Here is a 15,509-nt window from a genome sequence, read left to right on the forward strand (position 1 = left end):
ATAGAGCTTTGGTGGAAGCTGTTGTTGTTCTTGTGGTCCCTGCTGTGCTGTGAGTAAAATGTATACTGTGGTGATTGCTTCAATCGAAGTCGACCCTGTGGAGATAGCTGTTGCCATAGGTGTTGTTGCTGCTGTGGTCCCTGCTCTGGTATAAGCTTATCTCACATGTCATGTATGCAGTTGTGGTCTTTTTTGTGGTTACAGCTATAGTTGGCACTGTCGCAGATGTGGTTGATATCTTGATTAAGACTGTGGTGGGAGTGATTCCCAGTGTTGTTGCCCTTGATGTGCCTGTAACTGTTTCAGCTCTTGCTACTACAGTGTTGTAAGGTGAGCACAGCTGCTGAGGCTTGTACTTTTAGCTCCTGCTGTTGTTTTTGTAGCCCTCTGCTGTTGAAGAAGCTATTATCACTACTGTTGCATTTGCGGTTGATGTTGTGAACCCTGCTGTCATTACAAGGAGTATTGCTTCTGTGCTTGTAGCTGTTGCTGCTCCTCTTTGTGGCAGCTGATGTGCTCTATTTTGGTGTCAGCCTTTGTTTCTGGTGTGTGCCCTGCTATAGAGGCAGTTTTCACTGCTTATTGGAGCAGGTGTTGTTGTCATTGCTGTCCCAACTGTAGTTATAACCATTGTTACTGTTTCAGTGTTTGCCTTGCTGAAAGCTGTTGCTGCTGGTGTTTTCTCTAACACATTGACAGCTGCTTTTACTGTTGGAGTTAGAGAAGTGGTTGCTGCTGCCGTCCCTTCTGTACAGGCATCGTTTGTTGTTGCCCTTGCCATTGGAACACATGTGGTTACTACTGTGGGCCTTGTAGTGATCTGAGTTGTGATGCCTTCTACTGTTTCTACTGTGATCCTTACTGTGCTTGTAAATATGTTTGCATCTATTGTTACTTATGCAGTGGTGGCTGTTATCACACCTATTATGGCCACAGTTGTGGCTACTGTTGCTTATGATGTGTTTCCTTTTATGGTAGACACTAATGTTATTGCTGTTGGTCATCGTGAGGTCGCAGCTGTTATCATTGCCAAGATGCTTGCTGAAGTGAAAGCTGTGGTCATGGCTATGGCTGCAGCTTTGGTTGTTACTGTTGTCACTGCCTTTGGTGGCAGCTCAGGTTACTACTTTGGTCTGTACTGTGGTTGTGGCTCTTGTCACTATTTGGCCATTGGACTGGTTGGCGCTGTGGTCCTTGCTGTGCTTGCAACTGTTGTTACTGCTCTGTGACTCAAATGGCCATCTTTGTATATTTATCTTTTGTTTCTCATTTGAGCTCTGGCAGACAGTCCAAGCTTGGTCTTGCAAGACCTAAACATCATTGGCCAATCAAATAAGCAGTTCCTTTAAAGAGGCTAATCAGCTTTCCAAAGGCACAATCTGTATATTCTTTTAATTTTTTGGGTGACTGCCGATTTGCCCAGCAGCAAAGCGACAGTCTACTATATTAATATGTACGAATTTTTAGCTAAGCATCTAGCGTTTATTCAGCTGGGTGTCAAAAGTGCTTTAGAGCTTCCGTTTGATGAAGGTATGTACTGTATGAATTTAGTCTTTCAATAATTATAGAGAGGACAATGCAACAATCAAGTTTTATTGGTCTCTTAATTGTATTCTCAATCCATAAGCTCTCCATATAGGTATCTGCAATTCAAATGTACCACTCCCACCTACAAAAGCAGAGGGGAAAATGGGCTGCTCTAAAGTACTAGGAGAGGTGTTTCTTCAATGGCTTATTCTGTCTTAAAGAGACTTACATTTCAGCAGACAAAAATGGGAAGCACCTAGCATATATAGAGCACCGCCCGGTACTGATGAGATACATCACCACATCCTCCCACACCACTGACATCGGGTGCGGTGTCAGGGAACAAATAATGAGGAACTCAGCTCACGAGCTCAGGATCCCAATACGCTTCTATTCCATTCTGTTAGGATTTGTAGAGCGCATGGCTACCCACAAGCATCCCAGCACTTAAGAAGTGTGTGAGCGGATATCCTAGTGGCGTTCCTCCCTCCATTGCTCGTTGCATTTGAGAGGGCCTGAGAGACTCCACATGACAGGTGTGCTAGTGAGAAATGACAAAATATTACTGAGTTAAGTGGATGGAGTGGTTCCTGCTAGCAGCTGCATTGAGGTTCCATCTTTCTTCTCTTTCTACTCGAGGTAGTTCGAGAATAACTATACCCGCATAATTTGGACAGATAGCGCTGTCAGAGGTAGAGCTCTTATTGTAGCAGGCTGGCTAAAAAAGTGCTTGTATCAACCATTAAGAACTCTTGCCTTAGGGCTCAGTTGTCGAGCTACATGTCCAAGCTCTGGTGGAAAAGGCTAGAAGAGGCTTGCTCCCCTCGTCTTCAAAGAGTCCCACTGAGTATTTCAGTCTTTTGGGGGTAGGTAGTTCATTTACACATAAAAAAACAAGAAATAACTAACTTTAAGTGTGGTTAAATAGACCCCAAACATTAATAGTACTTTCATTCAGAGATCACAAAATGTAAAGCACCTCAACACATTCTCCAGATTAATAGTACAAGGAAATCTGCTAGCAACAGATCACACAGAAACATATATTTTACATTTATTCATTTCCAGATCACCAGTGGGTTACCTCAAGGAGCAAAATATCTAATAAAAATGAAATCAATATTGCATGAGCACATTTCACATTCATATTATTCATTGCATTTGCTTTCACGGTGCCTTGGTGTCGAATGACGATTGTACCATCTTTGAGATTCCCAAGGGGGGCATTCGGTGTAGAGAAAGTAAACAGTTCTTTTATCCAGTCCTGTATCTCTAACAATCACCAAAAAATAGGCGATTTTGTTTGATGACGTCAGCTTGATTTTTTTAGACCTATTGTGACATCATTCACGGCATGCTCCCTTCAAAGTAAAATTATGCATTATTACAACAGATCCCCCATGCAGTGAATCAGAGGTACACTGCGTTCTGTCCAGTGTTCGTATGCCCTGGAGGGGGCGTGGTGGCATTGTTTTTCTATTCATACATGTCCCAAGCATTCCCTAACGAGAACAACCTCCACAAATACACACAATGACTTTCTGACACCCCTCTCCACTTCATCAAGTCCATGACACTTCATTGCCTGAGGTGTAGCTATGGAAACTTTTCAACTCGGAACACTAGAAAGGACAAAGAGGTCTGGAGACGAGCCAAGAAGCTGAATTTAATGGCTGAAAGCACACCGAGCCAAGGCCGTATCTGCTGCCGGAGAAATGTCTATAGTTAATGGGAAAAGGGCAAGTGTGCCGGAAGCTAAAGGGCGATTAAATAAACAGCGAGTCGAAGTGACAGCCTGGAATTGGCTCGGACAACTTACTTAAGGGCGGTTTTGTAGTGGAAAATGGCCTCGTCGTTTCGACCCTGGTCTTTCAGGAAGTTGGCGTAGTTGTAGTGCACTTTTGCGTTGTGTGGTAGGGTTTGCACTCCGGATCTGCAGAAAGGAAACAATACACAATACACTTAGATGTCATGATTTTCCCTTCCCTGTATCAACAATGTGTGCAGCATGGAAATATTACAGCTATTGTGGGTGAAAAAACTTACCTCTGCAATGAAACACACTGCAATTAATTTTAAATTAGATAAACATGCTTTGTGAATTAATAACAGTCCACGAACAGCTGAAGCGAGAGACCACGAGTCTCAAGGGTGGTGTAGGCTGGGAATATTAAATCTGAAATATCGACGGAGCATAATGTTGTGACCATAATTTTGAGGGACAAAGTATAGAAAGCTAAGTTTGTTTACATTTTCTATACCTAACTCCACATATACGTACCTTGATGATATTTATTTATGTTCCAGCCTTAGTCCCACCCTTTTCAATCTGTATGTGGCACCTGCTGCTGACATCACTGACAGGTTCGGGGTAGAAGTGGTGTCATACGCAGATGACACGCAACTGATGGTGACCCTGACACAACCCAACGAGTTATGTGCCACCAATTTCAACACGTGTATGAAGGAACTTGCAGCTTGGATGGCCGATAACTGCCTCAAGTTAAATGGGAACAAAACGGAGGTGCTGATTGTGGGTAGGGCTCCCTCAGTGTGGACTTCGGCATGGTGGCCCACCGCACTGGGTGAGCTGCCCACTCCCAGTAACTCAGTGAAAAACCTAGGGATCTGGCTGGATAACAAACTCTCATTTGAGAACCAGACCAAACAAGTGGCAGGCACTTGTTTTGGGATGCTGAGGGTCCTTAGGAAAACCCTGGACGTTTTGCCACAACAGGCTAGACAGACCTTGATCCATGCCCTAGTCACATCCAGATTAGATTATGGAAATGTTTTGTATTTAGGAGCCAATGCTAAATGTACACAGAGGCTGCAACGCATACAAAATGCGGTAGCCCGCTTAATTTTGATGCTCCCTAGGAGGGCGTCAACTAAGAAAGCACTCAAAACTCTGCATGGGCTGCCTGTCAAAGAACGTGTGGTCTTTAAAGCACTCTGTATAGGCCACAGGATCCTTCAGAAGAAGGGCTCCACGCACTTGCATAATCTTCTGGACCCCTACCATCCTACTAGATCTCTGAGATCAAGTTGAACCGGGCTAGTCCAGGTACCAAGATTTCACAGAGCTAGAATGGGAGGGCAATCTTTCAGAGTATTGACCTCTACCCACTGGAACAGACTACCTCAGTGGCTCCGACTTGAATCATCGGAAGCGGTTTTCCGCAAAAAGTTAAAAACCTTCCTGTTTCCGAGAGTCTAATGAAGGTAGTATGGCCTGCCCAGCAATCTTGCCCCTAGACCGGTCAGTCAGCAATATTCAGCGCGGGGACACACTAGCTAGTGTAACCAGGCGCTTTACAAACTTTATAAATAAATAAATAAATAAATTCAACAGTGGCGTAAGGAAACTTGAGAGGGCCCCCCTTCGGACTCAGTCAATAAGTCTGAGGCCAGGGTACTGTGCTGGGGGAGTCCCCTGGATCTCGGGTACCCCAACGCACCATAGTATAATTTACTTTTCCAACTCCAGTCTGTGCGACAGTAGGGAAGGTGTTGGATTTTAAATTCAACACCCTCTTCCCCCTCCACACGTTGTTGTTCCGACTTGCGGAGTAATGGTATGCGGAATTACAACGCGGTCGTTATAACGACCGCATTGAATTCCCTGCGGGGGAAAAAGTTTTGTGGTAAACGTTGTTTACCAAATTAAACTAATCCTTGGGAATGCTTTCATGTTATCAAACTTCAATTAATTAATGTGATCACTGCAGTTGTCTGTGAGATCAGAAAGTCACATAATTGAATCCTGCTTGGCACAGTGTGAATTCCTAACTTGTGCATTTATAATGCTATGAAGACTCAGCCTATAAAACAAAGCACTCTGAATATGCAAGTAATTATTTAGAAATTGTATTATACACTGTAAAAGCAAGGCTGCTGGAATTTTGTATTGGGAAGGACGAAATTATGTGGCAGGTTTGACATAATTATGCGGCAAAAAAGCAAACATTTGTGGCTTAATGCTGTACTTTATGTGATAGTGTTACTTCATTATTTTATCAATTTTACTCATGCTAACACCATGTGGGCAAACATTTCGTCTCATTAGTGCCAGATTTACAACCTGCTTTGAACCTCATGTCTAGTACTGATGGGCAAGTTGAGAGAGTGGGCACAGAATAGTAGGTATCATTTGTGCCACAGATGTAGTGGCATAGGAGCCAGGAGAATGAGGCATCAACTATACCCAAAACACTATTGTTAAGCTATCTTTTCTTGCTCATGGTGGAGCCCAGTGCACCGTTGTTGTGCCAGTGTTGCTTTGAGACTCAGACCAATGGCCCAAGAGAAGGACAATTGAAGCAGGGGAGACACCTTAGCTTAAGCCTCAGATAGATGACAGAGCCAGGAATGGGGCAAGATAGAGGCCCATGTTTTCGATAAGGTGCAGAGAAGACCGCCACTTCGCAAGGTAGTCGATTTCATTACTGAAGTAGGAGCAATAGCACTGGGGCTCAGGAGTGAGAGGCCCACTGAATAACAACTATAACTGCCTTCCTTTATTAGAGAGGATTGGAGGCTCACTTTTCTTCCTAGCACTAAGGGTGAGGGCACCCTTGCAACAAAGTGGTGGGCAACATGGCAGACCTCATTTTATTATGAAAGGGACAGAGAATCTGTTCCAAGATTGGAGTGATGGCCATGTAGGGTGGGGCAGGGGCGAAAGAGGTAGAGGACACAGTTTGCTGCTCAGAGCTGCAGCTATCATTAGTGCAACAGGTGCAGTTGCATTCGGTCTGGTCTTTGGAGCGTGAGGGGCAAACAATGGTATACAGACAAAATATCGAATCAAAAATATAGAATAGCACTAATATCGAAGTCAAAATATAGAATGGACAAAATATCGAATGGACAGAATATAGTCAACAAAAATATCGAATTTAAGGTAAGTGATTTAATATCGATTTTCTTAAATATAGAAAGTCTAAATATCGAAGTATATGATATAGGTATTAAATATATCGAATTTTTAATAATATCGATTTTTTTAAAGTGTTTTGTATGTTAGTATATGTATTTTATAATTTATTTTAAGTAATGAATTTTATGTTATTTAATTATTGCGTAAATTAATTCTGTAGCGGGTTGTGGGTTTATAGGGGAATAGGGTGGGAAGTAATTTAATTGTAATTATTTTAATATTTAAATGTATTTATTTGTATTTATTTTGAATTAATTGTTAATTAATTTTTAATTGGTAATTAATTAAATTTTAATTGGTAATTCATTTTTAATAATTGAATAATTAATAATTATGATAATTGTATTAATTTATTTTCCGTAGCGGGTTGTGGGTTTATAGGGGAATAGAGTGGGAAGTAATTTAATTGTAATTAATTAAATATTTTAATTTATTTATTGGTATTTATTTTGAATTAATTGTTAATTAATTTTTAATTGCTAATTAATTAATTGTTAATTGGTAATTAATTTGTATTAATAGGTAGTGAATTGTAATAACTAATATTTATTTGTATTTTTAATTGATTATTTGTTATATTATATTAAATTGGTAATTACTTTTAATCATTTTTTTATTGGTATTGATATTTAATTTATTTTTATTAATATATTAAATATTTACTTTCTCTACTGTTGGAATAGTAATTTTTACCCCTACGCTATCCAACGCTTTTTCTACTGTTGCACTCTCAGGAGTGGGAATAGTAATTTTTACCCCTACGCTATCCAACGCTTTCCCTACTGTTGCACTCACTGGAGTGGGAATAGTAATTTTTACCCCTACGCTATCCAACGCTTTCCCTACTGTTGCACTCACTGGAGTGGGAATAGTAATTTTTACCCCTACGCTATCCAACGCTTTCCCTACTGTTGCACTCTCTGGAGTGGGAATAGTAATTTTTATCCCTATGCTATCCAATGCTTTCCCTACTGTTGCACTCTCTGGAGTGGGAATAATAATTTTTACCCCTATGCTATCCAATGCTTTCCCTACTGTTGCACTCACTGGAGTGGAAACAGTGATTTTTACCCCTACGCTATCCAACGATTTCCCTACTGTTGCACGCACTGGAGTGGGAATAGTAATTTTTACCCGTACACTATCCAACGCTTTCCCTACTGTTGCACTTACTGGAGTGGGAATAGTAATTTTAACCCCTACCATAATCAACGCTTTTCCTACTGTTGCACTCACTCGAGTGGTAATAGTACATTTTTCCCTCCACTATCCAACGCTTTCCCTACTGTTGCACTCTCTGGAGTCGGAATAGTAATTTTTACCCCTATCAATCAATCAATCAATCAATCATAGCATTTGTATAGCGCACTACTCACCCGGAAGGGTCTCAAGGCGCTTGGGGGAAAGGGTCAGCTACTGCTCAAACAGCCAGGTCTTGAGTTGTCTCCTGAAGGCGAGATGGTCCTGGGTCAGCCGAAGGTGGATGGGGAGGGAGTTCCATGTCTTGGCCGCCGGGTAGGAGAAGGATCTTCCTCCGGCGGTGGCTCTTCGGATGCGTGGTACGGCGGCGAGGGCGAGGCTAGTGGATCGTAGCTGGCGGGTGGGCGTGTAGAAGGTCAGGCGGTCGTTGAGGTACTTGGGGCCCAGGTCGTGGAGAGACTTGTGTGCGTGGGTGAGGAGCCTGAACGTGATCCTCTTGTTGACGGGGAGCCAGTGCAGGTCCCTCAGGTGGCCGGAGATGTGGCTGCGTTGGAGGATGTCCAGGTTGAGTCGGGCGGAGGCATTCTGGATGCGTTGGAGTCTTTTCTGTAGCTTGGCTGTGGTGCCGGCGTAGAGGGTGTTTCCGTAGTCCAGTCGGCTGGTGACGAGTGCCTGGGTGACTGTCTTCCTGGTTTCGGTCGGGATCCATCGGAAGATCTTGCGGAGCATGCGTAGGGTGTGAAAGAATGATGAGGAGACGGCGTTGACTTGTCTGGTCATCGAGAGGGAGGAGTCCAGGATGAAGCCCAGGCGCTATCCAACGCTTTCCCTACTGTTGCACTCACTGAAGTGGGAATAGTAATTTTTACCCCTACGCTATCCAACGCTTTCCCTACTGTTGCACTCATTGGAATGGGAATAGTAATTTATACCCCTACACTATCCAACGCTTTCCCTACTGTTGCACTCTCTGGAGTGGGAATAGTAATTTTTACTCCTACGCTATCCAACGCTTTCCCTACTGTTGCACTCACTGGAGTGGGAATAGCAATTTTTACCCCTACGCTATCGAACATTTTCCCTACTGTTGCACTCACTGGAGTGGGAATAGTAATTTTTACCCCTACGCTATCCAATGCTTTCCCTACTGTTGAACTCACTGGAGTGGTAATAGTAAATTTTACCCTCCCGCTATCCTACGGTAAGAATATTGTATATTTTTTATTAATATTATGTTAATATATATATATAGGTTTAAAAAAATAAAATTGTATGTTTTTTTATAACTTAAATTGATTATTTAATAATTTAAAGGTTATTTAAGTATTTGTAAGTATATTTAAGTTAATTATTTTTAATATTTCATTAATTTTAAATTATTTTTAAGACTTTTGAAAAAATTCATTATTTTGACTAACTATATTTTTTAAACGATAATTTTGATTCGATATTTTTGTACTTACCTGTTTGTAGATAGGAATTCGATATTTTTGTACTGGATATTGTATCCTCGATATTCTTGTAATTTTATAATAGTGTAATCGATATTTTGTCAGTGATCCGTTTTTGAGTGGTGCACAGGGCCTTGAATGTAATCCTGGCATTTACTGGGACTCAGTGGAGGGGTTTAAGACACTCTATAGCTGTTTAGATTTGGATTTGGATTTGTTGAAGTCTTATAATGAGTTTCTTAGGGAGACCAGAGTAAATGACGTTGCAGTAGTTGAGGTCCTCCATGACGAGGTCTCTGGTTAGTTCAGTTCAGATACAGTTCACATGGTTATTCTGCCAGTGTTATGCAAGGTTAAACTGAAATAAGTCTGTAGGAATGTATATACATTTTAGATTTGTATATCTTTCTTGAAAATAGCGGCGTCAGCATTCTTAGAGAGGAGGCAGAGCTACCTTATACCGCGAGGAGCATTCAGATGGATGTAGCTTTGTGAAGATGGTAGAAAATTGGTGTTGGAACTGGAAAATCTAATTAAAGTCAGACTGCATGGCTCAAGAGTTATTATGGGCAAACATATCAAAGTATCAGTTCTTCAATCAGATAGCATTATATCTTAAATTCTCTTGCAGCATTATCAGACACACATTCACGTTGCCAAAATAAAGTGTTTCTCAAAAAGGATTTTTTACGCTATATAAACATATATAATTATGTAGCTAACGTTACCATAGATGCATCAATTGGTGTTCATATTTAGATACAGTTTTATCACACTAAAGAATGATTTTCTTACATTTTTTCATATCTTAATAACATAAACCATAGTTATTAATACAAACAATACAGGGAATTGGGTAGTTAGTTAAGGAGGATAGAAGCCCCACTCAGGCAACAACCAGAATCTTTGTCAGGGTGAACTACAAAAGTCAATAAATTTACCTGTGTTTAACGCTCTAGTAGCTTGGCAAAAACGCAGTCAGGCTTAACTTAGAGGCAATGTGTAAAGTATTTAAGCAACACGAAAACACTAATAAAGTGCAAACACAACAAAAGAAAAATCCTAAAACAATTTAGACAAATAGCGAAAGTTTAATAAATGAAATGACACCAAAACGATCACAATCCAATCAGTAGAACCATAGATATTAATATCTAAAGATTTAGTGAAATTAGCATCAAGGAGCAGAAAGCGCCACCCGTGATTATCTGGTTGCGCTAGGCTGGGGAAAGTCACAAGTTCAGGCCAACTCGCAATGGAGTGCGTGTTGAATACAGGGGCAGGTTAGTTTCACTGAAGAGTTACCTTCTCAAATCTGGTGAGGAGAGTTTTGTTTGCCTTGAAGGAGAACTTGAGGAGTGGCTTTTTGTGTGGAGAGCAATTCGCAGATGTTTATTGCTGTAGTGCAAAGAGCCAGTTGTTGCTCCCATAGATCCAGGAGTGTTCGGATGAATGGTTCTGAGGGTCCATTTTTTACTGGGTGCCAACCTTTGTGTGGAGCAATTCCCTGGCCTACCTCAACACTGGTCCTTTTCAATTCTTCTCTGGCCATGCTCTGACTGTCCATGGTGACAAAATGTAGAACACGCCAAGTGTCAGGTTCCTTTCGGTGTGTTGCAGGCAAAGCCCTTTGAAATGTAACTAGGTCAAGGGGCACCTCCCCCCGCTATTTTGTTAGTAAGATCTTCTCCCCTCACACCTCAGGTTTCTTCTGTCTCACTGTCTGGAAGCAATACGCAAACCCCAACAGCAAAGTCTTTCAGTCATGCAACCAAGAACACTGGCAGACAGGCACATTTGGTTTTGACAAGAAAATACCAACTTTGTAAAAGTTAAACAAAAGAAACAATTGATGGACGGAATACCGGACAATGCAAACATTCACCCCCAGTCACAAGGATCTGGGTCAAATCCATTATTCTTTTGCTCAACACACCACCCCAGTTTGGACCCAGCCATATGCAAATCAGTCTGGACTCTGTTCCTTGTGGGAACAGTGCAGCCCGAACTGCCAAGCCAGGTTCTCCCGGAACCGGAAACAAGCATCCTGGGACCGGTTTCAGGGCATCACCCTTCATCAGCCAGGCTAGGTTAAATCCAGTGGTGTAGTGAGCACAGGACCCACGTCTGGGCATACCCTTCCCACTTAGGGTGACCTATGGAAAAGAAACAATTGATGGACGGAATGCTGGACAATGCAAACATTCACCCCCTGTCACAAGGATCTGGGTTAAATCCATTTTTCTTTTGCTCAACACACCACCCCAGTTTGGACCCAGCCATATGCAAATCAGTCTTGACTCTGTTCCTTGTGGGAACAGTGCAGCCCGAACTGCCAAGCCAGGTTCTCCCGGAACCGGAAACAAGCATCCAGGGACCGGTGTCAGGGCATTACCCTCCATCTGTCAGGCTAGCTTGAATCCAGTGGTGTAGTGAGCACGGGACCCACGTTTGGGCATACCCTTCCCACTTAAGGTAACCTATGCAAAAGAACAATTGATGGGCGGAAAGCTGGACAATGCAAACATTCACCCCCAGTTACAAGGGTCTGGGTTAAATCCATCATTCTTTTGCTCACCACACCACCCCAGTTTGGACCCAGCCTTATACAAATCAGTCTTGACCCTGTTCCTTGTGGGAACAGTCCAGCCCGAACTGCCAAGCCAGGTCCTCCCTGGAACGGAAACAATCATTCCTGGGACCGGTTTCAGGGTATCACCCTTCATCAGCCAGGTTAGGTTGAATCCAGTGGTGTAGTGAGCACGGGACCCACGTCTGGGCATACCCTTCCCACTTAGGGTGATCTATGCAAAAGAAACAATTGATGGATGGAATGTTGGACAATGTAAACATTCACTTCCAGTCACAAGGATCTAAGTTAAATCCATCATTCTTTTGCTCACCACACCATCCCAGTTTGGACCCAGTCATATGCAAATCAGTCTTGACCCTCTTCCTTGTGTGAACAGTCCAGTCCGAACTGCCAGGTATTCCCTGGACCGGAAATAAGCATCCTGGGACCGGTTTCAGGGCATCACCCTTCATCAGCCAGGCTAGGTTGATTCCAGTGTTGCAGTGAGCATGGGACCCACGTCTGGGCATACCCTTCCCACTTACCGTGACCTATACAAAAGAAACAATTGATGGACGGAATGCTGGACAATGCAAACATTCACCCCCAGTTACAAGGATCAGGGTTATATCCATCATTCTTTTGCTCACTTTTGCATAGGTCACCCTAAGTGGGAAGGGTATGCCCAGACGTGGGTCCCATGCTCACTACACCACTGGATTCAACCTAACCTGGCTGATGAAGGGTCATGCCCTGAAACAGGTCCCAGAATGCTTATTTCCGTTGCAGAGAGGACCTGGCTTGGCAGTTCGGGCTGGACTGTTCCCACATGGATAAGGGTCAAGACTGATTTGCATATGGCTGGGTCCAAACTGTTATGTTATGTTAAATTAGATTTATTAAGCGCACGTACGCCCGTAGGCTTCATGGCGCTGTTGGAGGGTTTGCAAAGACATAACATATAGCAGAGAGAGCCCAGATTAACTATGAGTAGGCTTGCCTAAAAAGCCAAGTTTTGAAAGCCTTTCTGAAAGCCAACAAATCTTCATGAAGTCTTAGTGTCAGAGGCAGAGAGTTCCATAGGGAGGAGGCCAGGAAGTGAAAAGAACCGCCTCCCTGGCGTTGTTTCCAAATGCGAGGCACCACCAGCAAGTTCTTTTGACCTGAACGTAGAGCACGAGAGGGGGTGTAACTCACAAGCAGGCTGCTAATAAATCCAGCGCCCTTACCTTGTAGGGCCCTAAAGATAATGCATCCGGCTTTAAAAGTTGCTCTCTGCGCCACTGGCAGCCAGTGGAGACTGGCCAGACCCGGCCTGATGGACTGCCATTTGGGACACTTACAGATCAGCCTGGCCGCTTGGTTCTGAACCAATTGGAGTCTCTTGAGCTGCCCAGCTGGAAGGCCCAGCTCGTTTGGACCCAGTCATATGCAAATCAGTCTTGACCCTGTTCCTTGTGAGAACAGTCCAGCCCGAACTGCCATGACAGGTCCTCCCTGGACCGGAAATAAGCATCCTGGGACCGGTTTCAGGGCATCACCCTTAATCAGCCAGGCTAGCTTGAATCCAGTGGTGTAGTGATCACGGGACCCACGTCTGGGCATACGCTTCCTACTTAGGGTGATCTATGCAAAAGAAACAATTGATGGAAGGAATGCTGGACAATGCAAACATTCACCCCCAGTCACAAGGAGCTGGGTCAAATCCATCATTTTTTTGCTCACCACATCACCCCAGTTTGGACCCAGCCATATGCAAATCAGTCTTGACCCTGTTCCTTGTGGGAACAGTCCAGCCCGAACTGCCAAGCCAGGTCCTCCCTGGAACGGAAATAAGCATCCTGGAACCTGTTTCAGGGCATCACCCTTCATCAGCCAGGTTAGGTTGAATCCAGTGGTGTAGTGAGCACGGTACCCACGTCTGGGCATACCCTTCCGACTTAGGGTGACCTATGCAAAAGAAATAATTGATGGACGGAATGATGGACAATGCGCACATTCACCCCCAGTCACAAGGATCTGGGTTAAATCCATCATTCTTTTGCTCACCACACCACCCCCGTTTGGACCCAGTCATATGCAAATCAGTCTTGACCCTGTTCCTTGTGGGAACAGTCCAGCCCGAACTGGCAAGCCAGATCCTCCCTTGACCGGAAACAAGCACCCTGGGACATGTTTCAGGGCATCACCCTTAATCAGCCAGGCTAGCTTGAATCCAGTGGTGTAGTGAGCACGGGACCCACGTCTGGGCATACCCTTCCCACTTCGGGTGATCTATGCAACAGAAACAATTGATGGATGGAATGATGGACAATGCAAACATTCACCCCCAGTCACAAGGATCTGGGTCAAATCCATCATTCCTTTGCTCACCACACCACCCCAGTTTGGACCCAGCCATATGCAAATCAGTCTTGACCCTATTCCTTGTGGGAACAGTCCAGCCCGAACTGCCAAGCCAGGTCCTCCCTGGACCGGAAACAAGCATCCTGGGACCGGTTTCAGGGCATCACCCTTCATCAGCAAGGCTGGGTTAAATCCAGTGGTGTAGTGAGCACAGGACCCACGTCTGGGCATACCCTTCCCACTTAGGGTGACCTATGCAAAAGAAATAATTGATGGACGGAATGATGGACAATGTGCACATTCACCCCCAGTCACAAGGATCTGGGTTAAATCCATCATTCTTTTGCTCACCACACCCACCACCGTTTGGACCCAGTCATATGCAAATCAGTCTTGACCCTGTTCCTTTTGGGAACAGTCCAGCCCGAACTGGCAAGCCAGGTCCTACCTGGACCGGAAATAAGTATCCTGGGACTGGTTTCAGGGCATCACCCTTCATCAGCCAGGCTAGCTTGAATCCAGTCCAAACTGGGGTGGCCTAGTTGGCAAAAGAACGATCGATGTAACCCAGATCTCTTGACTGGGGGAGAATGGTTGCATTGTGAGCATTCCGTTCATCATTTGTTTGCTGTAAAACTTTGTAAGAGTGGCATTTTCAAAATTTTAACTTAGAATCCAACTTCACCATTGAAAAATAATTTTACATTTAAATTACTTTGTGTGTAAATAGCACATCTCTCTCTGCTCCCAATCAGAAGTTAGCACTGATTAAATTCAATAAGGTAACCCAGTGTTAATCTATGGGAGTGTGGAAAATGTGTACTATTTTACTTGGCATAAGCTACAGCCACTTTGGCTGTGAAGTTTCCTTCGTAATTCTTTTGTCTTTTCACTCTGCCTTTGCTATCTATTTTAGTTGGCTTCCTGACTCAGCTAAAAGCAATGTACTTGCTGAGAGTTGTAGCTGCCAGTTCTTCTGTTAACTGTCAATTATTTCTGCTGCCATAGCACTCCTTCCCCCCCTCCAGTTTGCTGACCATTTAGTTTTTATCTGCCCTTGTTTGGTGATAACTATTTTAAATATGTTCCATTTCTGTTCACATACTTACACTGCAGAAAAACTGTATAAAAGCCCTGTGTTCTGTGACTTCAGTGTCCTACCTTAGGCAGCACTTGAGAGCGCTGTGTGGACGTGGTCCCACTCATGAGTTATTAATAAACTTGTTATTTATTTGCCCGCTCTACCACTGAGAAATGCAGCACACAACTATACCTGCCTGCCTTTGGTCCCGAAGACAGACTAGAGCCAAACCCAGGGACGCAGGAGGTTAAATAAAGGGGGCAGAACCCACCCACAGACCGGCACTGCATATATGGATGGCACCCTCAGAACCTCTTCTCAGAACACTCCCAGACCTGCGAAGGATTCAGAAGAAGGGCGTCCTGTTGTTTGACGAAGGAAGATAGACTG

General features: G+C 43.7%; 1 protein-coding gene across 1 annotated transcript in view; it reads right to left on the reverse strand.

The window, feature by feature from the left end:
• Window positions 1–15,509, reverse strand: part of TMTC1 (transmembrane O-mannosyltransferase targeting cadherins 1) — a 1,403,473-nt gene that overhangs the window by 391,642 nt on the left and 996,322 nt on the right. The window contains exon 11 of the mRNA XM_078673764.1: window positions 3,347–3,460. Within this exon, the coding sequence (XP_078529890.1) occupies window positions 3,347–3,460 (114 nt within the window). The remainder of the gene's footprint in view (window positions 1–3,346; window positions 3,461–15,509) is intronic.

Source organism: Lissotriton helveticus, chromosome 1_1, assembly GCF_964261635.1.
Source record: "Lissotriton helveticus chromosome 1_1, aLisHel1.1, whole genome shotgun sequence".
Lineage (NCBI taxonomy): Eukaryota > Metazoa > Chordata > Amphibia > Caudata > Salamandridae > Lissotriton > Lissotriton helveticus.